Source organism: Heteronotia binoei, chromosome 7 (genome assembly GCF_032191835.1).
Source record: "Heteronotia binoei isolate CCM8104 ecotype False Entrance Well chromosome 7, APGP_CSIRO_Hbin_v1, whole genome shotgun sequence".
Lineage (NCBI taxonomy): Eukaryota > Metazoa > Chordata > Lepidosauria > Squamata > Gekkonidae > Heteronotia > Heteronotia binoei.
This window is the reverse complement of record NC_083229.1, coordinates 26,141,033-26,162,780: the sequence shown is the minus strand read 5'-3', so window position 1 is coordinate 26,162,780 and position 21,748 is coordinate 26,141,033. Positions and strand designations below refer to the sequence as shown.

Below are 21,748 nucleotides of genomic sequence, written 5' to 3'. Positions count from 1 at the left end.
GATACTCTTCTCTTGTCGGGAAAGTCTTCTGAAGGGACCACCCTGCAAAGGGGCAAGACAATCCAGAGCAGGTCCCTTCAGTGGTCCCCACATGATGAATTACCTCCCAGATATGGAAAAGCCCCAAAAGCTCCCCCACATTTATAATTTCATATAATGCATAAAACAAAAAATGGTTCAGGAGAGTGTTTTCATAAGAGGAAATTAGGTTGTGAAATCTAAGGCAGTTTTCACTGTTCTATTGTTATGTATTGTACTTGTGTTTTTATTGTATCAACAGTTTTGCAATGCCAGGCTCCTACATTACTTGTATGCGCTGTACTATTTTAATGCATTGTTCTCCAATTTTGCCACCCAGTTTTAACCACCATTGGCTGGTTGTTTTATATTGTTCCTAGTGCATTGTTGTTTTAAAACTGTGTGATTCATCTTGAGTCTCAGCAACAGAAACAAGGGTAGTAAATAAAGAAATAAGTAAAGATTATTTGTTGTGTTTTGTCCTGTTTTTATTGCCTCGTTTTCCAGTTTGGTAATCCAGTCTAATTGCATTGTTTGCAGTATGTTTTATACTCCAGGTTGTTGGGTTTAAAACAAAAACAAAAAAAACCCCTGCATTGTTTTTCAGTTTCTGAAGTCACTGGCCAGTCACAGCAGGAAGGTGGACCATATATAAAGTTAGGAAACAAATAAATGAAAAAAAACAAACCCCCATTTCTTCAGAATGAAGAACTCTTAGATTCAGGGCTTTTTTTGTAGCAGGAACTCCTATGCATAATACCACAACCTCCTGATGCAGCCAATCCTCCAAGAGCTTACTGCAGGCCCTGTCAGAAGAGTCCTGTAAGCTCTAGAAAGATTGGCTACATCAGGGGGTCTGTGGCCTAATATGCAAGAGTTCCTGCTACAAAAAAAGCCCTGAATCTAAGAGTTCTTCATTCTGAGGAAATGGGGGTTTGTATCCCTATTTGTGCTATGAATCCCCCAGGAGGTCTTGAACAAGTCACTGCTTTCAGCCCTGTATTTTTTTTTTCTGCCATAAAGTTGTAGTTGAATCAATTCATGACTATGTAGGGCAGGGATCCCCCAACATGATACCCGTGGCCTCCCTGGTGCCTACTGACCCCAAGTGTTCATTAGAAAGTGGGTAGGGCCAGGTGGGGCTTTTGCTCAGAAAGGCTTCTGATTGGCCACTGGAGATCCTATTGGTTGTGCAGATTAAAATAACATTGTTTCAGCAGAAGGTGCCACCACAACTCTCAGTTTATTTTCTTTCACTCCTCTCTCCCAGTGTATTCTTTAAAAATTACCTCTCTCCCCCACTGCAGTTCAGGTTCTTCGGGGGGGGGGGGGGACCTGCAGCCATTTTGTAGTTGACTGTGCCTCCTGAGATAGAAGCCAGTTTGGTGTAGTGGTTAAGAGCTGCAGACTCTAATCTGGAGATCTGGGTTTGATTTTTCACTTCTCCACATGCTGGGTGGCCTTGGGTCAGTCACAGTTCTCTCAGAACTGGTCTCTCAAGAGCAGTACTTGAAAGAGCTCTCTAAGCCCCACTTGCTTCACAGGGTGTCTGTGGTGGAGAGAGGTAGGGAAGGAGATTGTAAGCCACTCTGTGACTCCTTTGGGTAGGGAAGGGGGGCTATAAATCCCATTCTTCTTCTTCTTCTTCTTGCCATTGCCTGCCTCTGCACAGGAACCCTGGCCTTCCCTTCCAAGAACTCACAGGGGCCAACCCTCCTTAACTTCTGAATTCTGATGAGATCTGGCAGGCCTACACTATCCCTCTATAAAATGAAGAAATCATACTGACTCTCGAGACTGAAAGAAAAATCAAAAGCACAAACCTCCCACCTCAAGGAGATAGCCTGCCAGGGTTTGCTTACCCCGTCCTCACAATTAAAGGAGACATATGTAATTCTTATTGCTCCCTTGGAGGCTGCCCCAATCCCACGCTAGGAGCGTCATGTTCCATTTCCACATATGGCACTGGGATGGCCTCAGAAGTACCAGAAAAACAAATATGTTGCTCAGCCATTCTCTGTCTTTTTTAAACACACACACACAAATAAGTGAGAAGCATAATGGGAGGAAGAAAAGCACAAAGCCTTAGAGAAACGAAAAGAAAACCAGCGGTCCAAAACAAAATTGTCAAGCTATTGCAGTGTGCAGAAAATATATTACCACACTTAAAGCATACAAACACCAACGTGAGAATTCCAGAGGGGGTCTATTTTACAGAGGAATAACATTTTGACATGATGCTAGTCAGAGAGACATCCAATACGGATTCAGGATACTGAAATAGCAATCCTAGGCAGATCTACTTAGAATTATACTAAGTCTACTCCATGGGGTTTACCTCCAGGAAAATGTTCGAAGGATTGCACTATGATAAAGGGGAGCCGAAGCCATGTAGAACAGAAGTGAAATTTTGTGATGGCAGGCCATACTGCCGACCAGGGCATTTTTGTAGAAAAAGCACAGCAGGAACTTATTTACATATTAGACCACACCCTCTGACATCATTTCATTTCATTTTTCATTTTATTCAATTTATATTCTGCCCTTCCCACCAAAGCGGCTCAGGGCGGCTCACAACACAAAAGTTCTAACATAGGATTCAATTTTAAAATACATCAAATTACAACATTTAAAACAATAAACCAGTAAAAACAGTAAAACAAAGCCATTTACCAAAGTACTATACTACAACCTTCTATCTGAAATTTTCAAGTACCGATCAGTTGTATGCCAACCGGAAGAGGACTGTCTTACAGGCATCATCGTTTCACACAGGGCTCCTTTGTGGAAAAAGCCCAGCAAGAACTTATTTGCATACTGGCCACACCCCCTGACACCAAGCCAGCCGGAATTGTGTTCCTGCTCAAAAAAAGCTGTGCTCCCGACAACACCTAGATTTGCCACCTGTTCCTCATTTAAAGGATCTGTATTTTTTTGTGATGGACCACTTTGGCTCCACCTCTCCCTAAGATCGGCCAATAAGAGATGCTGGAATGTTTATGGAAAACGGCCTTTAATTCAGTTGAGGGAGAGCGAGACTGGCTGAGTGAAGCATGTGGCAGAAGAGCAGCTCAACTGCTGACTGGAAAAAGGCCAACTTGTAAGGATGAATCCCAAATACCTGCATAGAGAAAGAGTTCAAAAGTTCAACTAAAAAAAACTCCCACCTTTGTAATCTCTACCTGATTCACCACAATGTTATGTTCAAGCCATAAATAAAAGCAAACTCCCTGTTTGTTTAACACTGTGGGCTGGATGCGCCTGGTCTCAGGGAAACAAGCACCCACACATACATTAGTTAAGACAGGGCTTTCTTTGAGCAGGAACGCACTTCCGGCTGGCTTGGTATCAGGGGTGTGGCCTAATATGCAAATGAGCTTCTGCTGGGCTTTTTCTACCCAAATGCCCTACGCTAAGCAATGGTGATGTCAAGGGGTGTGGCCTAATATGAAAATGAGTTCCTGCTGGGCTTTTTCTACAAAAAAGACCCTGAGTTAAGATCTTAGCCTATATAAAATATATATTAAGATATTAACAAACGACGGAAGCGAGTGAAAGAAGCAGTGGTTGAGGTCCAATCCCCAACAGCTCTGTAGTTATTAAAGGGTGCGGCTCTCCAAAACTGCCTTTTTCAGCTCTCCAGAAGTTTTTTGCCTACAACTCCCATCAGCCCCAGCCATTGGCCATTCTGGCTGGGGCTGATGGGAGTTGTAGGCAAAAAAAAATATCTGGAGAGCTACAGTTGGCCACCCCTGCTCTATATAATCTGGAGATCAGGGGGTTTTTTGAGCAGGAACAACAGGAACACAGTCCTGGCTGGCTTGGCATCGGGGGTGTGGCCTAATATGCAAGTAGGTAATAATTCCAGGAGAATTCTGGGGTTGCTAACCTCCAGAAAGCACCTGGAAATCTCCCACTATTCCAGTAGAGCTTCAGACAACCAAGAGCAGCTCCTCTGGAGGAAACGGCTGCTTTGGAGGGTGGACTCTCTGGCATTGTACCCTGCTGAGGACTTCTCCACCCCCAGAACCTCCAAGGTATTTCCTAACCCTGAGCCGGCAACCCTACTGAAAGGGGTGCTGCTTTTTATCCTTCGGCACCAAATGTTGAGGATGCAATACGGGGAAGAAGGCATAGCCGTAAACTCAGAAAGAACAAAACGGAGCGCATGAAGAATCTTCTACAGGCTCTCACGTGTTTAAAGTCCACATGTCAAAGACGCGCCAGAAAAAAAAAAAAAAAGAATGCGTGTTTAAGCACGTTTGAAAGAATGCTCACTCGCCCCAGCAGAACAAAGTTCGGGTCCAGTGGTACTTGGCCAACAAAGTCTTATGAAGTGTGCGTGCACACGGAAACTTACTCTTTCCATAAAACTTTGTTGGTCTTCAAAGTGCTTCTGGACGCAGAATTTGCTCAGACCGACAGGCTGAATTTATCCGAAGCAGGGCGCACGAAAGCTTCTACCCAGGATTAAACTCTTTTGGTATTAAAGATGCCCCTAGACTCAGAATATGTTCAGCCCAACGGGCTACCCACCAGAATCTATCTGAAGCAGTGCGCATGCACACGAAAGCTTCTACCCAGAATTACACTTTTTTGTTGGCCTTAAAGGGGCCACGGGACTCACACTTCGCTCTGCCGCTTCAGTCCCAAACCCAACGGGCGCTGGGGAAATAAGAATTCGACACCGTGGCGCGGGATTGGCTGGCGGGCCCAGGGCCGTCGATCCAATGGGAAGCCGGGGACAGTCGAGGCGCTGTATATAACCTGCTGCGAAAGCTGTGCGCGCCCGAGAGCATGTGGATAGCTCGGCATGGGCGAAGTGGAGCGTAGCGGCTGCCCGGAGAGCGTGGCGAAGATGCAGCCTCTTCTGCGGGATCTACTGCCCCGGGTGGCGTTTGTCCTCCTGCTCCTGCGCACGGTGAATAGCCCTTGGCTTGGCTGGCTCCCATGCGCATGCATCCGCGGGTGCAAGCGCGGATATGATCAGATCTGATCACCATCTTCAAGTATTTGAAGGGCTGTTATCTAGAGGATGGGGTGGAATTGTTTTCTTTGGACCCAGAAAAGTGGACCAGAAGGAATGGGTTGAAATGAAATCAAAAGAATTTCCGGCTCAGCATTAGGAAGAACTTCCTGACCGTTAGAGCGGCTCCTCAGTAGAACAGGCTTCCTCGGGAGGTGGTGGGCTCTCCTCCCTTGGAGGTTTTTCAACAGAGGCTAGATGACAGCAATGAAGATCCTGTGAATTTAGGGGGAGGTCTTCGTGAGTTTCCTGCATTGTGCAGGGAGCTGGGCTAGATGATCCCCGGGGGTCCCTTCCAACTCTGGGCTTCTAAGCGCCGTTGCCCTCGGCTGCTGGGATCCGGCCTTTCGTTTCGCGTCGCTAACCGCGTCGCTTTCTTTCCTTTTTGCAGGTTTGCGGCCACGAGCCCGACTGCCCGCTGGCCTGCGAGTGCCCAGCCCAGCCGCCTCCCTGCGCCCCCGGCGTGCCCACGGTCCTGGACGGCTGCGCCTGTTGCCTGGTTTGCGCCCGGCAGCGGGGAGAGACCTGCTCCGAGCTGCTGCCCTGCCAGGAGAGTCGAGGCCTCTACTGCGATCGCAGCGCCGGGAGCGCCAAGGACCTGGGCGTGTGCATGGGTAAGACGGCGGCCTCCTTCCCTTCCCGCTGCAGAGCTTAGCGCCGCCTCAGACTTCCTCTCTGCTGCAAAGGTGGACTGCTGGGCTGTGCTTGCTCAGCGTGGGTAGATCCAGGTGGGCAGCTGTGTTGGTCTGAAGCAACAGAACAAAGTTGGAGTCCAGTTTTAAGAGCCCCGTGGCACAGAGTGGTAAAGCTGCAGTACTGTAGTCGAAGCTCTGCTCACGACCTGAGTTCCATCCCTGGCAGAAGCTGAGTTTTCAGGTAGCTGGCTCCAGGTTGACTCCGCCTTCCATCCTTCCGAGGTCGGTAACATGAGTCCCCAGCTTGCTGGGGGGAAAGTGTGGATGACTGGGGAAGGCAATGGCAAACCACCCCGTAAAAAGACTGCCATGAAAACGTTGTGAAAGCAACGTCATCCCAGAGTCAGAAAGGACCGGTGCGGTGGTGCTTGCACAGGGGACTACTTTTCCTTTTTTTTTAGGAGTCCAGTTGCACCTTAAAGACCAACCAAGTTTTATTCAGAATGTAAGCTTTCCTATGCATGCATACTTCTTCAGGCAACGGAATGGGGTATAGAGAGCAGAGCTGCATACAGTTGGTGAGCAGGGGTTAGAATCCAATGGCGAAATGCTCAGCGTTGTGGAACTCCAGGGAGTTCTCAGCAGGTCTCCTGAGCAGGTATTGCCTAGGCTTCTGGAATGCCTGCAGGAGGATTTGCATTGTGTACCGTGGGAGGGGGCTGCGGGTCATGGATAGAACGTCTGCTTTGCCTGCCAAAAGTCCCAGTCTGCTTTGCAGGCAGAAAGACCCTGGCATCTCCAGGCTGATGTGGAAAACTTTGATCCCAGGAAAGTGCTCCACCTTCAGAGTAGACCGTACTGATCTGGTTAGACCAGTGATCTGATAAGGCACCTTTCTTAATGGCTCTGTCTTTGGAGAGGGGCAGTGGCTCAGGGATAGAGCATCTTGTTCTGCTTGATGCAGAAGGCTCCAGGCATATTGAGCTGGGCCACCCAGTGGTCGAACTGACTGTAGGTAGGAGAGCCAGTTTGGTGTAGTGGTTAAGTGTGCAGACTCTTACCTGAGAGAACCAGGTTTGATTCCCCACTCCTCCACTTGCACCTGCTAGCATGGCCTTGGGTCAGCCATAGCTCTGGCAGAGGTTGTCCTTGAAAGGGCAGCTGCTGTGAGAGCCCTCTCCAGCTCCACCCACCTCACAGGGTGTCTGTTGTGGGGAAGGAAGGTAAAGGAGATTGTGAGCCGCTCTGAGACTCTTCGGAGTGGAGGGTGGGATATAAATCCAATATCTTCTTCATCTTCTGCACAAGTGTTGCTCGAGGATGCTGTGACATGCCTGTGTGTAATGCTGGGCCCTCCCATGCAGGGTTCTTGCAATAATGAGCTTGGATATTGAGGTGTTGAATTACCTTGTTGCTTAATATTTTTTAAGGGAAATAACTGTGCAAGCACCAGTCATTTCTGACTCTGGGGTGACGTTGCTTTCACATTTTCACGGCAGACTTTTTACGGGGTGGTTTGCCATTGCCTTCCCCAGTCATCTACACTTTCCCCCCAGCAAGCTGGATACTCATTTTACCGACCTCAGAAGGATGGAAGGCTGAGTCAACCTCGAGCCGGCTACCTGATAACCCCGCTTTCGCCCGGGATTGAACTCAGGTCGTGAGCAGAGTTTAGGACTGCAGTACTGCAGCTTTACCACTCTGCGCCACAGGGCTCTTTTCCTTTTTGTTTAAGGTATGGCTATAAATCCTGCTTCAAAGTGCATAAGAATATTTATGGTGCTTTTATATGTTCACAGTACCTATTTGCACTTGTTCTTGTAACCCTTTACAGCGGGGGTGGCCAAACTGTGGCTCAGGAGCCACATGGGGCTCTTTCACAGATATCGTGTGGCTCTTGAAGCTCCCATCATCCCATTGGCCAGCTTGGAGAAGGTGTTTCTCTCTTTAAATCACTTCTCCAAGCCAAGACAACTGGCAGCTTGGAGAATGCATTTAAAGTTAAAGTTGCTTACTTTTCCATCCTCCCTCCCCCATCTATTTGCCTTCCTGCCTGCCTTGTGGCTCTCAAACATCTGACATTCATGTCTCGTGGCTCTCAAACATCTGACACTTATTCTATGTGGCTCTTACGTTAAACAAGTTTGGCCACCCCTACTTTACAATATCCCAATAAGGCAGGGCATGACCATTTTGCAGTAAGGGAGAGTGGCTTATCAAAATGTATATGAGGGGTGAAGTTTTTCTCATTTATTTCTTAGAGGTGGAAAGAAAGCAACTTTAACTTTAAATGCATTCTCCAAGCTGCCAGTTGGCTTGGCTTGGAGAAGTGATTTAAAGAGAGAAATGCTTTCTCCAAGCTGGCCAATGGGGTGATGGAGACTTCAAGAGCCACACAGTATGTGTGAAAGAGCCACATGTGGCTCCCGAGCCACAGTTTGGCCACCCCTGCTCTAGCGTTTGCTGGTGATGGAGATGGCATCAAAGGACAACGTAACTGCTTTGTCTTTAGCGGTACTCTACCTTGAGTCTCGGCAAACAAGGTGGATGATAACCAGAGCAGGACTGAGGAAAGGTGGACAATAAACAGAACAGGAATGGGGAATGGTGGGGTGTTCTATGAAGCTGCCTTATACTGAACCAGACCATTGGTCTGTCAGTCAGTACTGTCTACTCAGAGTCCTTCACGTCACCTAATGCCAGATCCTTTAGCTAGAGATGCTGGGGATTGAACCTGGGACCTTCAGCATGCCAAACAGATGCTCTACATAAGTCACAGCCCTTCTCCAAGTATAGTTCAAGAGGGACAGAATATATAGGGCTGTATTCTGCATAACTGTAGCTTGAACTATGTGAAGCTACTCCAGTACAGAAGGAGGCTAAGTGGGTGTCTCTTGGGGTGATTTAGCCAGAGGTCAATGTATCTAACCCAGGGGTGGCCAAACTGTGACTCGGGAGCCACATGTGGCTCTTTCACACATGTTGTGTGGCGCTCACAGCCCCCGCTGCCCGATCAGCTAGCTAGCTTCCTTCCCTCCTTGTTTATATGTGGCTCTTACATGAAGCAAGTTTGGTCACCCCTGTATCAGTGAAGCCAGTTTCTGCCCTTAAACCTCTGTGCCTGAAATCTGGGCTGAAAGGAATAAAACATGCATGTTTCTCCTATATTGCTCAGCATGCTTCTCCATTTGTTTTTTGGTTTTATTTAGGTTTTGAAAGCTTTAGTTAATGGTGTTGGATTACGTACATAATTTATTTCTATGGTCATTGACCAAATACATAAAAGAGTAAAAGATCTCCTATCAGCTGGTACACTGTCAAAATTCATACAGACATTATCAGTGGTGTTGGATTGTTGCCAGTGCATGTGGCTTGATTGGAGAATGAGCTGAGCGATTACCATACAAGAAGCACAAGCTCCTATTATGGAACCACAGGGCCTTTCTAAATGTGGTAATGGAACATGCTATCACGCCACAGCCGATTTATGGTGACCCTGTGGGGTTTTCAAGACAAGATGTGTTCAGAAAGTGTTCAGAACCCTGGACTTCCATAACCAACCCAGCTCAGCTTCCAAGATTTTGTGAGATTGGGCTAGCCTGGGCCGTCCAGTAAAGGCTATGAACTTTGCTCAGTGTTTTGTAATCCAAGATGGAGGAAGGCCTCATGTCCGGTGATTTGAGTCACTCTGTCATTTGGTACTGCAAACAACATTAATGCAGCCAGGAATTCAGAAGAGAAGTTCATAGTGGCCAATACTGGTCTCTACATCCAGGTTGGGAACAGACTGAAAATTAATCCAGATTTTGTGTGCTGACCCTTTGATATTCCCACACATGAGATTCCTTACAGTTTGCCAGTGCATGTAGCCATAGAGAAGATTTATTGGCTTGCTCTAAATGACCCCAAGTTCTCCCAGTTCGTTTTGTACCGTGCGCTATGCCTAAAAATAGAATTTAATTTCTGTAGTATGACTGCAGTCCTATAGGCCAAGAGAAGAGCCTTGAGTAGTGTTATTCTCCATCAGGGTTTTGGTTTTTTTTTTGTGGCAGGAACTCCTTTGCACATTAGGCCACACTTCACTGATGTAGCCAGTCCTCCAAGAGCTTATAGTAGGCCCTGTACTAAGAGCCCTGTAAGCTTTTGGAGGATTGGCTACATCAGGGGTGTGTGGCCTAACATGAAAGAGTTCCTGCTACAAAAAGTCCTATTCTTCAGAATTGGTGGAACAAATGTTAGCCAAGAGCTTGCTGTTCCAAAATCAGGCACAGTTCAATCGTTTTTGTTTCTTGCTTCAGACCTGGATGGCGACAACTGCGTGTTCGATGGGATGATTTACCGGAGTGGGGAGATGTTCCAGCCAAACTGCAAATACCACTGTACGTGCAGGGATGGACAGATAGGCTGTGTCCCGCGTTGTAACCTGGACGTCTTGCTTCCTGGCCCGGAATGTCCCTTCCCGAGGAAAATTGAAGTCCCCACAGAGTGCTGTGAGCAGTGGACTTGCGACTCTAAAGAAGAGGTGGACTTGGGAGGCCTGGTGATGGCAGGTGAGTGTTTCCAGGCTGGAAGCGACTTTTGTGGAAACCTTCTCACAATGGCAGAATTCGACTGGAGGGATCAGTAACAAGTCTTTTTCTCATTGTAGACAAACAAGGTGTCTAAAAATGCTCTCTTGAGCTGTGTTCGTGTAAGTGCCTTTTATCCCATTTGGTCATGTCAGCTTTCTTTCCAAAATTATTTTGTCCACCCACTTCTGAAATGGCTAGATAACCCATGCTCAGTTTGATTGGTCTCAGGGCTTTTTTGTGGCAGGAACTCCTTTGCATATTAGGCCACACCCCCTGATGTAGCCTATCTTCCTGGAGGTAACAGTAGGCCCTCTAATTTCAAGTCCAGGACCTGCTTAAAGGCCAACAAGATTTCTGGGGTCGAAGGTTTTGAGAGTCAAAGCTCCCTTTTGTCAGAGCTTCTTCTTTTGAAAGCTTCTACCATGGAAATCTTGTTGGTCCTTAAGGTGCTGCTGGACTCAAATAAGAGCATAACAGAATCCATGTTGGATTAGGCCAAAGGCCCATCCAGTCCAACACTGTGTCACACAGTGGCCAAAAAACCAGGTGACATCAGGAGGTCCATCAGTGGGGCTGGAGCTCCAGAAGCTCTCCCACTGTTGCCCCCTCAAGCACCAAGACTGCAGAGCATTGCTGCCCCAGACAGTGTTCCATCTAGACCAGGGGTGTCAAATTAATTTGTTATGAAGGCCGGATCTGACATAAATGAGACCTTGTTGGGCCGGGCTGTGTCGGGCTGTGCCATGTGTGTACCTAATTAAGATTAGGTAGCAGAGATAAGAGCCCCGTGGCACAGAGTGGTAAAGCTGCAGTACTGCAGTCGGGACCCTCTGTTCACAACCTGAGTTCAATCCCAGCAGAAGCTGGTTCAGGTAGCTGGTTCAGGTAGCCGGCTCAGGTTGACTCAGCCTTCCTTCCTTCCGAGGTGGGTAAAATGAGTACCCAGTTTGCTGGGGGGAAGTGTAGACGACTGGGGAAGGCAATGGCAAACCACCCCATTAAAAGTCTGCCGTGAAAATTTTGTGAAAGCAACGTCACCCCAGCGTCGGAAACGACTGGTGCTTGCACAGGGGGCTACCTTTACCTTTTTTTTTAGCAGAGATATAAACTTTTTAAAGGCAAACAAAGTTAATTTTTAAGCTTAAAATAAAACATGCTTAAAACATTAACACTTGTTGGTCTAAAAGGGACGTTCTTTGTATTTCTCCCTTGAGATCCAGGCAACTGGGCAAAGGAAGCTCTGGCTCTTTACCTCTCTTCTCAGAGAACCAGAAGGGGGAGGAGCCTCAGCCAGTGGAGAAAACAGATGTTTTGCTCTGTAGCTCCTGTGCGATTGAGCAAGCCTTGCAAAGCAATCTGAGATGCAGAAGGAAACAAGAGAGAGGGAGAAGGAAGCAGACAAGAGTCAGTTGCTCGGGGGCCTGATTCAGCCCCTGGGCCACATGTTCGACATCCCTGATCTAGACCTTGTAGCTAATAACCACTGATGGACTTCTGCTCCATAGTCTTGCTCTTTGTGTTCAGTGATAGAAAAGTGTGCTGATGGCCCAGTGATAACATTTGTTTGCCAGGGGTAGTCTTTAAAACCTTTGAAACCAACTTCTGGCAAATGTGTCTCACTACAATTGTCTAATGACCTGGGTGACAACCTAATTGATGGTTTCAGAGGGTAGCTGTGTTTGTCTGTGGTAGAAGAGCTAGATTTGGGCCCAGTAGCTCCTGAGGAGACCAACAGGTTTTTAGAATAGAAGCTTTCAAGAGTCTAAGCTTGTATCAGTTGAAAGGACTCTGAAAAAGATGACATTGGATTTGTATCCCTGCCCTTCACTCTGAATCTCAGAGTGGCTCACAATCTCCTTTCCCTTCCTCCCCCACAACAGACACCCTGTGAGGTGGATGGGGCTGAGAGAGCTCTCCCAGAAGCTGCCCTTTTAAGGACAGCTCTGCGAGAGCTGTGGCTGACCCAGGGCCATTCCAGCAGCTGCATGTGGAGGAGTGGGGAATCAAACCCAGCTCTCCCAGATAAGAGTCTGCACACTTAACCACCACACCTATCTGGCTTATAACCCCCCAAATCTTGGTTTCTGAGGTTCTACTGGATTTGAACCTAGCAAACTGAATTGATGGCTTTCTGCCTGGTTTCTTCTGGCAAGCAAGAACTGGCAAGGCAACTTTCTGTAAGTGAGAAGAGTTGATGGTTTGGGCCCATTAGCTCCTGAGAGACCAACAGGCTCATGGGGGCCTATAAACAGGCTGGTGTCAAGTCCCCAACAGTTCAGAGATAAGAGACAGACCATTGCAATAATAGCTGTTTATTGATTCACGCCAGGTCAGGGCAGGCAACCTTTGCAGAAACTGACTTGCCGGGCTTTTTGCCCCTCTCTTATAGCCTTGGAGCAAACGGTTACACTTGCAAAGCCAGTTTGGTGGTGTGGTTAAGTGTACAGACTCTTATCTGATTCCTTACTTCTCCATTTGTACCCGCTGGAATGGGCTTGTGTCAGCCATAGCTCCGGCAGGGTTGTCCTTGAAAGGGCAGCTGCGGTGAGAACCCTCTCAGCCCTACCCACCTCACAGGGTGTCTGGTGTGGGGGAGGAAGGTAAAGGAGATTGTGAGCCACTCTGAGTGGAGGGCAGGATATAAATCCAATATCTTCTTCTTCTTCTTCTTCAAAGGAAAGCGGGAAGCAAGCGGCCCTTCCCTCCAGAGTTTTTCCCAGACCCTGTTCGCAGGTGCAACATAGCCAGCCAAGGATGGCCTCCAAGGCCAGGCAGAAAGGAATGCTTTAACTGTTGCATGAGATAACAGGCGCGAAGCAGAGACAGTGCAAAGCGAAAGCTCCCTAGAGAAATAGCAAGATGCATCTTGACAGCTGGTCACTCTTGTGGTCTTGATGTCAAGGCATGCTCTCAGGATATTAGCCATAAAGTAATTTTCATATAAAGTAAAGTCCGTATAGTCAAAGCGATGGTATTCCCGGTAGTAATCTATGGCTGTGAGAGTTGGACCATAAGGCCGAGCACAGAAGAATCAATGCTTTTGAGCTGTGGTGCTGGAGAAGACTCTTGAGAGTCCCTTGGACTGCAAGAAGATGAAATCAGTCAGTCCTAAGGGAAATCAATCCTGGCTGCTCCCTGAAAGGTCAGATGCTGAAGCTGAAGCTCAAATACTTTGGCCACCAAATGAGAAGGGAGCACTCCCTGGAGAAGATCCTGATGCTGGGAAAGACAGAAGGCAAAAGAAGCAGGGGACGGCAAAAGATGAGATGGCTGGACAGTGTTACTGATGTAACTAACACGAATTTGAGCAGACTTTGGAGGATGGTGGGAGACAGGAGGGTCTGGTATGACTTGGTCCATGAGATCGCACAGAGTTGGACTCGACTGTTCAACTGAACAACAACAGTTTCCATCTGGCAGGTTCAACTATTACAAATATTTCCATTTTCATTGAGGGGGGAATCATAAAACAAGTTTTTAAATCCGACTTTCCACTGGTCATTTGGATGTGAGTATCGCTCGGCTAAGGGTGGTCCATTCCACCGGAGGAAGAGCTTCTCCTGTTAGCTTCGTGCTGCTGGAACATGCCGTTCTTGGTTGAGTGGGGTGGAAGGATGCGACCCTTTTAAGTCCAAAAGCCACTTGAAATTACACATACCTACAATCTCAAACACATTCCAAGGTCCCTTCTCATTCTTGCTCCTTCCCGTGTGTTTCATAACACTACTCTCCTCTGCTCATAAAGTTGGGGTAATGTTTACATTTTACAGCATCAGCGTATGCAGTGATGTCACCGGACGGGATCATAAACCCCCTCTGAGTGTCTTGGCAGCATGCGTTTCTCAGGATCGGCCTGAGCGATGTTTTGTAAAACTGTTCAACAATAGGCTGTTTAATGAAATGATTTTATGGCTCTGGACATAAAGCAATTAAGGTTGTGGGTGGTTTTTTTTTTGCTCACTGGCATGTCACACATTTGCATAAAAAAGCTGATCGAGAAACTGAGTAAACAAGTTGGGTAGATGGAGCAGGGCAGGAGATGCATTGTTATGCCAAATGAAGGTTGTTGCGCTTGTAAGTTGCCTTGGTGAAGTGGAGGTAGAAGAGAGCATTTGGATGTCACATGTGAACTTCTTGTCTGTCTGTCAGAAGAAGAAGACTGCAGATTTATATCCCGCCCTTCTCTCTAAATCAAAGACTCAGAGCGGCTTACAATTTCCTATATCTTCTCCCCCTCAGACACCCTGTGCGATGGGTGGGGCTGAGGGCTCTCACAGCAGCTGCCCTTTCAAGGACAACTCCTGCAATAGCTATGGCTGACCCAAGGCCATTCCAGCAGCTGCAAGTGGAGTGGAGAATCAAACCCGGTTCTCCCAGATAAGAATCTGCACACTTAACCACTACACCAAACTTACATTATGACTGTTTGCTGTGGATTTTTCCATTTAACATAAAATCTAATAGCAAATTTCATTAAATCAGATTGTTTAGTGTATGTGAACACACAGATTGATGGCTTCCTGGTTTCAGAAGTCTTCTACCAGAGAAGTAACTCCCAGTTTGTCCGGGTAATAGCATTTGGATGGCACAACAAACGGGACCAGGCACACTAGAAAGTTGAGTGTTGATAAGCCTGTTCTAGGGACACCAGCCATGGCTGCTCCAAGAACTTGCTTGCCTCATGGCGGGATCATCCAATTGGCACACCTGGGCAATTGCCTCGGGTACCACAGGTGGAGGGCTCAAAATAGCCTTGTCACTGACAGCATCAGAAGATGATGATATTGGGTTTATATCCCACCCTCCACTCCGAATCTGAGTCTCAGAGCAGCTCACAATCTCCTTTATCTTCCTCCCGCACAGACACCCTGTGAGGTGGGTGGGGCAGAAAGGGCTCTCACAGCAGCTGCCCTTTCAAGGACAACCTCTGCCAGAGCTATGGCTGACCCAAGGCCATGCTAGCAGGTGCAAGTGGAGGAGTGGGGAATCGAACCCGGTTCTCCCAGATAAGAGTCCGCACACTTAACCACTACACCAAACTGGCTCTCCGGGGTCTGCTGGGAGGTGCCCTGGCAGGCTCTCTTCCTCCTTTTCACTGCCCAGTGGTGTGGGTGGTGAGCAGGATCACCTCTGTCTCCCCACAGTGTAACCCTGGCTCGTAGCAGTTCTCCTGAACCAGGTGTGAATTTGGGGGGCTTTCTCAAGGGCTATTTGTCACCAGCGTAATAAAGGCTAGACTAATCCTGAAGGTTGTGAACTGGGATTCTTCCACTTTAATCTCAGGTGTGTTGTTTTGCCTTCAGCCTACAGGCCGGAAGCCACTCTGGGCAATGACGGGTCTGATTCGGGCTCTAACTGCATTGAGCAGACGACGGAATGGAGCGCCTGTTCCATGACATGCGGGATGGGCATCTCCACTCGCGTCACCAACAAGAATCCGACGTGCGAGATGGTGAAGCAGACCAGGCTGTGCGAAGTGCGGCCCTGTGAAAACGGCCTGCTGCCAGAAAAGGTAGGCCTCGGCTTATGGCAGGTACCTCACACATGGCAGGCTTGCGTGGATTGCTTAAAGAGAACCTAGGAACATAAGGGAAGCCATCTTGGATCAGGCTAGTGGCCCATCCAGCCCAACATTCCGTAACACAAGGGTCAAAAACCAGGTGCTGTCAGGAGGTCTACCAGCAAGTCTTACACAAGGAAGAAAATACTCTGAACACAGACTTCGGCTAGATAGCAGTGGCTGTCATGAGCGGTGGTTTCATAGGGTCTGGCTTCCCCGGGCCCAGAATAGTGGCTTCTGCAAAATAGTTATTGCGCTCTCCTTTAAGCCCAAAGGCATCTTCTGCACAGTCTTGAAAGGGTGTGACAAGGGCCTCCCTAGAAATCCAAAGTGGGTTTAAGAGCCACTGCATTATTCATTGGTGAAGGAAGAGCGGGATAGAAGCAGGTCAAAGGTGGGAAATGTCATGTTGGTCAGGGAATGCCATCTGGGAAGTGGGTGCAAATATTACCACAGTGAGCAGTGCTGTAGAAATTCTTCCAATCTCTGTGGTATTTACCATAGAAGAAGATATTGGATTTATATCCCACCTTCCACTCAGTCTAAGAGTGGCACACAATCTCCTTTACCTTCCTCCCCCACAACAGACACCCAGTGAGGTGGGTGGGGCTGAGAGGGCTCTCACAGCAGCTGCCCTTTCAAGGACAACTCCTGCAAGAGCTACGGCTAACACAAGGCCATTCCAGCAGGTGCAAGTGGAGGAGTGGGGAATCAAACCCGGTTCTCCCAGATAAGAGTCTGTGCACTTAACCACTACCCCAAACTGGTTACACCAAACACCAAAGAGGCATCCTAGAGTGTTGCTAAACAACTGTGATATGACTTTAGGTTTTCATCTGGAAGTGATGTCTTCATCTGGAAATGATGTTTTTGCATCACAGCCTGTGATGCTCCGCATGCCCCCCCCTCCAGATTCCCAAAGATCCTAGTTTCTATGCTGCAGTTGTAAAATTCCTTATGAGGAAGAAACATCTGGAGCAGGTAGAGGCCTTTCCTACAAAGAATCCTGCTTGCAGCTGTTAACCATGTAGAGTGCATTCTCAGCCATGAAGCAGCTTCTGAGCTCAGATAACTGAAGGCATGTGGTTCTTCTCCACCAGTGGAGTGAAGCAGGCATCAGCCTCATCAGTGGGAGGATGGGAGACCATCTGCATTTAAGCAGCTCTGAATTTCCTGAAGGAAGAGCGGGATAGAAGCATAATCAGTGAATCCCAGTCTATAGCATGGGAAACAACAAAGGATCTAGACTCTGTGTAAGAACCATTGCTATACAAATGAGCTCTGTATAGAGACGTATGATGGTATTAAGAAATTGTAGACACGGCCACTAAGAATAGCCATTTTGCTGCTGTGTAATTCAAAGGGGCTACTTGTTGCTCACGCTTAGACTTTTTCTGTGATCACTTATTCTTACTGTGCTGGTGGTGGAAAGTTCCGTGGTGACTGTACAGTTTTCAAAGCAAGAGACATTCAGAGGCACTTGTCCTTGTCTGCCTCTATATTGGGCACTCTATTAACGTCTCCCAAAAATTTATTGGAAGTTATAAAAACAGCGTGAGGATGCTCAGAGACATTACGTCCTACTGGGCCCACTAGAAGGAGAGGAAATTGGATTTATATCCTGCCCTATACTCTGAATCTCAGAGTCTCAGAGCAGTCACAGTCTCCTTTACCTTACCCCTCCCCCACAACACCCTGTGAGGTGGGTGGGGCTGAGAGAGCACTTGCAGGAGCTGCCCTTTCAAGGACAACTCCTATGAGAGCTATGGCTGACCCAGCAGGTGCAAGTGGAGGAGTGGGGAATCAAACCCGGTTCTCCCAGATAAGAGTCCGCAGTCCGCACACTTAACCACTACACCAAACCTGCCTCCATTTTTTTTCTGCTGCAGGCCAAGTCAAGTTTCTATCCTGCTACTAGGCTGTGCTCACACATGCTAAATAATGCAGTTTCAATCCACTTTCAATGTGCTTTCCAACTGGATTTTACTGTGTGAACTGGTAAAATCCAGCTTGAAAGCACATTGAATGTGGATTGAAACTGCATTATTTAGCATGTGTGATCAGTCTTAGGCTCCTAAGTAACATAACCTTACTCCAAAGCCAGAATGGATTTTTACCCCTTGCCTCCATCTTTTGCTACTTTAAATTCAGGGGCCTGTTTATATCAGGTAATCATTTATTGAACATCTTTTTAAAACAAAAACACTTCTTTTCCCTTTCATGGGTTCTGCTGTGGGGACACTGGGATGGCTTCCTGATTGCCACTCAGCTCCCTGCACAGACCCACAGTAGGCTCCCCAATTGCTGATATTTTTCCCTCAATGCACCATTTTAGTAGGCTGTTCCCAAGGACTGGACCTACCATGGAACCAGACCCTTGGTCCATCATAAGTCAGTGTCTATTCAGACTGGCAGTGGCTCTCCAAGGATCTTAGGCAGAAGTACTAGAACTAATGGGCTGAAATTAAATCAAACGTGTTGCCGGCTCAACATTAGGAAGAACTCCTTGACCATTAGAGCAGTTCCTCAGTGGAACAGGCTTCTTCAGGGGGTGGTGGGCTCTCCTTCCTTGGAGGTTTTTAAACAGAGGCTAGATGGCCATCTGACGGCAATGAAGATCCTGTGAATTTAGGGGGAGGTATTTGTGAGTTTCCTGCATTATGCAGGGGGCTGGACTAGATGACCCTGGAGGTCCCTTCCAACTCTATGCTTCTATGATTCTAAGTCTTTCACAGTTTGGTGTAAATGGTTAAGAGCGCAGACTCTAATTGAGAGATTCAGTTTTGATTCCCTGCTCTTTCACATGCAGCTGCTGGGTGACCCTCGGCCAGTCTCTGTTCTCTCAGAACTGTTCTCTCAAGAGCAGTTATCTCAGAGCTCTCTCAGCCACACCTACCTCAGGGTTATGGGGAGAGGAAGGGAATGGAGTTTGTAAGTCACTCTGAGTGAAGGGCAGGGTGTGAATTTAATTTTTTCTTCACATTACCTACTGCCTGGTCCTTTTAACTTGGGGCTTTCTTCATGAGAAACTGAGGTTCTGCCACTAAGCTATGGCGTGATTGTAGTGTAACACCCTGTCCTTTTCTCAGAAGGGCAAGAAGTGCATCCGAACCAAGAAATCCCTCACAGCCATCCGCTTGGAGTACAAGAACTGCACCAGTGTCCAGATGTACAAGCCCCGTTACTGCGGCGTCTGCAGCGATGGACGGTGTTGCACTCCTCACAGCACAAAAACCATTCACCTCGATTTCCGCTGTCCGCACGGAGGCACTGTCAAGCATCCTGTAATGGCGATCACGACCTGCGTTTGCCATGGCAACTGTCCTCGAGATGACAACGCTTTCTTCAGGAAGCTACACTGAGGAGGGGCCAAATGGAAACTGGAACTTGAAAATAACTTCCGGGGGGGATGGGATATTTAAATTTTAAAAGCTTTGGTTTTATGTAATGTGCTGGAGTGAGTAATACTGTTGCCCATTTCCTTCTAATGCTTGGTTCTTTTGTGGTGTGGCGGAGACCCCATTCCGCTTCAATGGAAATGACCCAGTTCAGTACCTGTGGAGTTCCTTGAAATCATTTCTCCTGCATAGCCAGGCATCTTTCTGCATAAACATATTACCATTGCTGGGCACAGTGGGGGACAGGGGGAGAATATAGTGATTCATTGTGGGTTTTGAGGAATAAGATTCCTAGAAACTGCAGGCGCTAGAAATTCCTGCATGTACCAGTTTATCTCTGCTCAGAATTCCACATTTTTCTGGTTACTGTTGGAGTCAGATCGTTATAAATGCCACGGGCATGTGGTTTTCTTTTCCTCCTGCCGTATCATCACCCTAGATACCCACAAAGAAGAGTTAAGCACAAGATATGGGGGTGGAGCGACAGGACCAAGGCTTTTTTTTTGTAGCAGGAACTCCTTTGCATATTAGGCCACACACCCTGATGTAGCTTATAGGGCCTACTGTAAGCTCCAGGAGGATTGGCTACATCAGGGGTGTGTGGCCTAATATGCAAAGGAGTTCCTGCTACAAAAAAGGGCCCTGAACAGGACTGTGCTCTTAAGTCTGGTAGAAAGCTAACTTTGGCAGGTTTCCTCAGGATCTGATTCTTCATGGTAGGAATCCAAAAAGTAGTTCCCAGAAAGAACAAAACTCAACAAGTGCATCAGCAGTAAGAATCATATCGGCCTGCCAAATACTTACCTATTCCTTATTCCCTTCTCTGGGCAGTAGTCATTACCCATATAGCTTTACCCATATTCCCCTTTCCACTCCTGTGTTGTTCTTTCTCTTCTGGCCACGGGATGGCGCCAGTATTGTGGAGTAGGTGGTAAGGCTTAAATTATAGCGTTGCCAACTTCCAGGTGGTGGGTGGAGATCAGTTCACCTGGAGAAAACTGGCACATTGGAAGGGGGACTCTGGGTTTTACGCCCCATTGAAGTCCCCCCTTCCCAAACCCCATCTTCCTCAGGCTCCATCCCCAAAATCTCCAGGTATTTCCTCACCCAGAACTGGCAGCGCTAAGTATGGTGCCATTTTGAAGATATTTTGGTCGATGGGAGAAGGAATGTTGGTGATGGTGAGATCCTGCTCTACCTTTTCATCCTCTCCTGCAACTTAAAATGATCAGTTGCCCTGATAGGGTCAGTTAAAACATTTAGGACTGCTTAGCCTAGAAGAAAGGTGACATCAAGAGTTGTAAAATTATGCAGAGAAAAACACTTATCCCTCCCCCATAAGACTAGAACCCAGGGTCATTCGCTGAAGAGTAGGAGATTCAGGTCAGACAAAAGGAAGTATTTCCTCAAACAGCATATTGTTAATTTGTGGAACTCACTGCCACAAGATGTGGTGATAGCTGCCAATCTGGTAGGCTTGGGGAGGGGACAAGTTAATGGGTTACTGGGCTATCAATGGCTACTAATCATGATGGATATCTGCTCCCTCTAGTATCAAAGGTAGTATGCCTCTTTAAACCAGTTGTTGAGGAACACAGGCGGGATGATGCTGTTGTGGGCTTTCAGGATGCTGCTGTTGTGGCTGATGTGTGAACAGAATGCTGGGCTAGATGGACCTTTGGTCTGATCCAGCAGTGCTCTTCTCGTGTTTCCTTAAGCCAGCTCTGAAAATTTGAGGCCAACCCGAAACATGGTTACATTTCCCAGTTGATCTTGGCATGTTGATCTGGTTTTGTGACTGCTTCGTTGTGACCCAACCACATTCAAAATCAGGTTGGAACAGGAGTTGGACGAACCCTATATGTGCTGCAGTGGTCAACTTGCCGAGGCTGACTCGTGGACTTGTCTTGTGAATTAAGCTATTTGAAGCATGAATCCTCTAGATCTTTCCACGGGGCGTTTCAACTCAAACTTGGCTGCTGATGCCCCAGTTGCTGAACTACTGGCAGTCACTTTGTGTTGAACTGTGAAGCATGCGGATTGGACTGTGTCATGGGTGAGAAAGCAAACTTGTAAAAATCTCTTCGGTGTAGGTCTACGTTTTATGGAAATGGCAATGTAAATAGAAAGCATACGTAGTGTGACCTTATTTTTCTCAAAAGCTCAACCATTACTGATTAAAATGTTCTTTTAACTTGTGACCAGACTCTAGTTGTGAAGCTGAGAAGTCTTTAATGTTTGTTGTCAAGCTGGAAAAAAGGGACAAGTTGGGTCACTGTGGACTGTTGAGCAAAGGATTTTTCAAGCCTTTGAGCAGACAGCTGAGGCATTTAGGCGCATTACTGATAAGCCGATTCAGAACCTTCCAGAGAAATATGGTTGTGTGTGTCACATTATTTTGTGGGATTGGAGCATTTGTGCATCTTTGTCTACTTTTGGGTGGGGGACATAAGGAAACTGGAAGGAAGGGATGTGAAGTTATTGACACAATAGGCTCTTGCAGCAACTGGTATCCTGGTAGTAGATCTTTATGGATTCAC

General features: G+C 47.4%; 1 protein-coding gene across 2 annotated transcripts; it reads left to right on the top strand.

The window, feature by feature from the left end:
• The first annotated feature begins 4,809 nt into the window (after positions 1–4,809).
• Positions 4,810–21,414, top strand: CCN3 (cellular communication network factor 3). Of its 2 annotated transcripts, none has more exons than XM_060243277.1 (5): positions 4,810–4,939; positions 5,436–5,658; positions 9,978–10,229; positions 15,554–15,762; positions 18,903–21,414. In XM_060243277.1, the coding sequence occupies exons 1-5, from the start codon at positions 4,832–4,834 to the stop codon at positions 19,170–19,172; spliced, it is 1,062 nt and encodes a 353-aa protein (XP_060099260.1). In that variant the 5' UTR covers positions 4,810–4,831; the 3' UTR covers positions 19,173–21,414. The 2 variants fall into 2 exon arrangements, with proteins under 2 accessions (XP_060099260.1, XP_060099258.1); XM_060243275.1 differs by having other exon boundaries at positions 18,900–21,414.
• The last annotated feature ends 334 nt before the right edge of the window (positions 21,415–21,748 follow it).

Excerpts from the sequence above, each read along its gene's own strand:
- CCN3 (XM_060243275.1), top strand. The coding sequence starts at position 4,832 with ATGGGCGAAGTGGAGCGTAGCGGCTGCCCGGAGAGCGTGGCGAAGATG. Across the intron at positions 10,230-15,553 it reads GGGAGGCCTGGTGATGGCAG|CCTACAGGCCGGAAGCCACT; the intron begins GTGAGTGTTTCC and ends TTTTGCCTTCAG. Across the intron at positions 15,763-18,899 it reads ACGGCCTGCTGCCAGAAAAG|AAGGGCAAGAAGTGCATCCG; the intron begins GTAGGCCTCGGC and ends TCCTTTTCTCAG.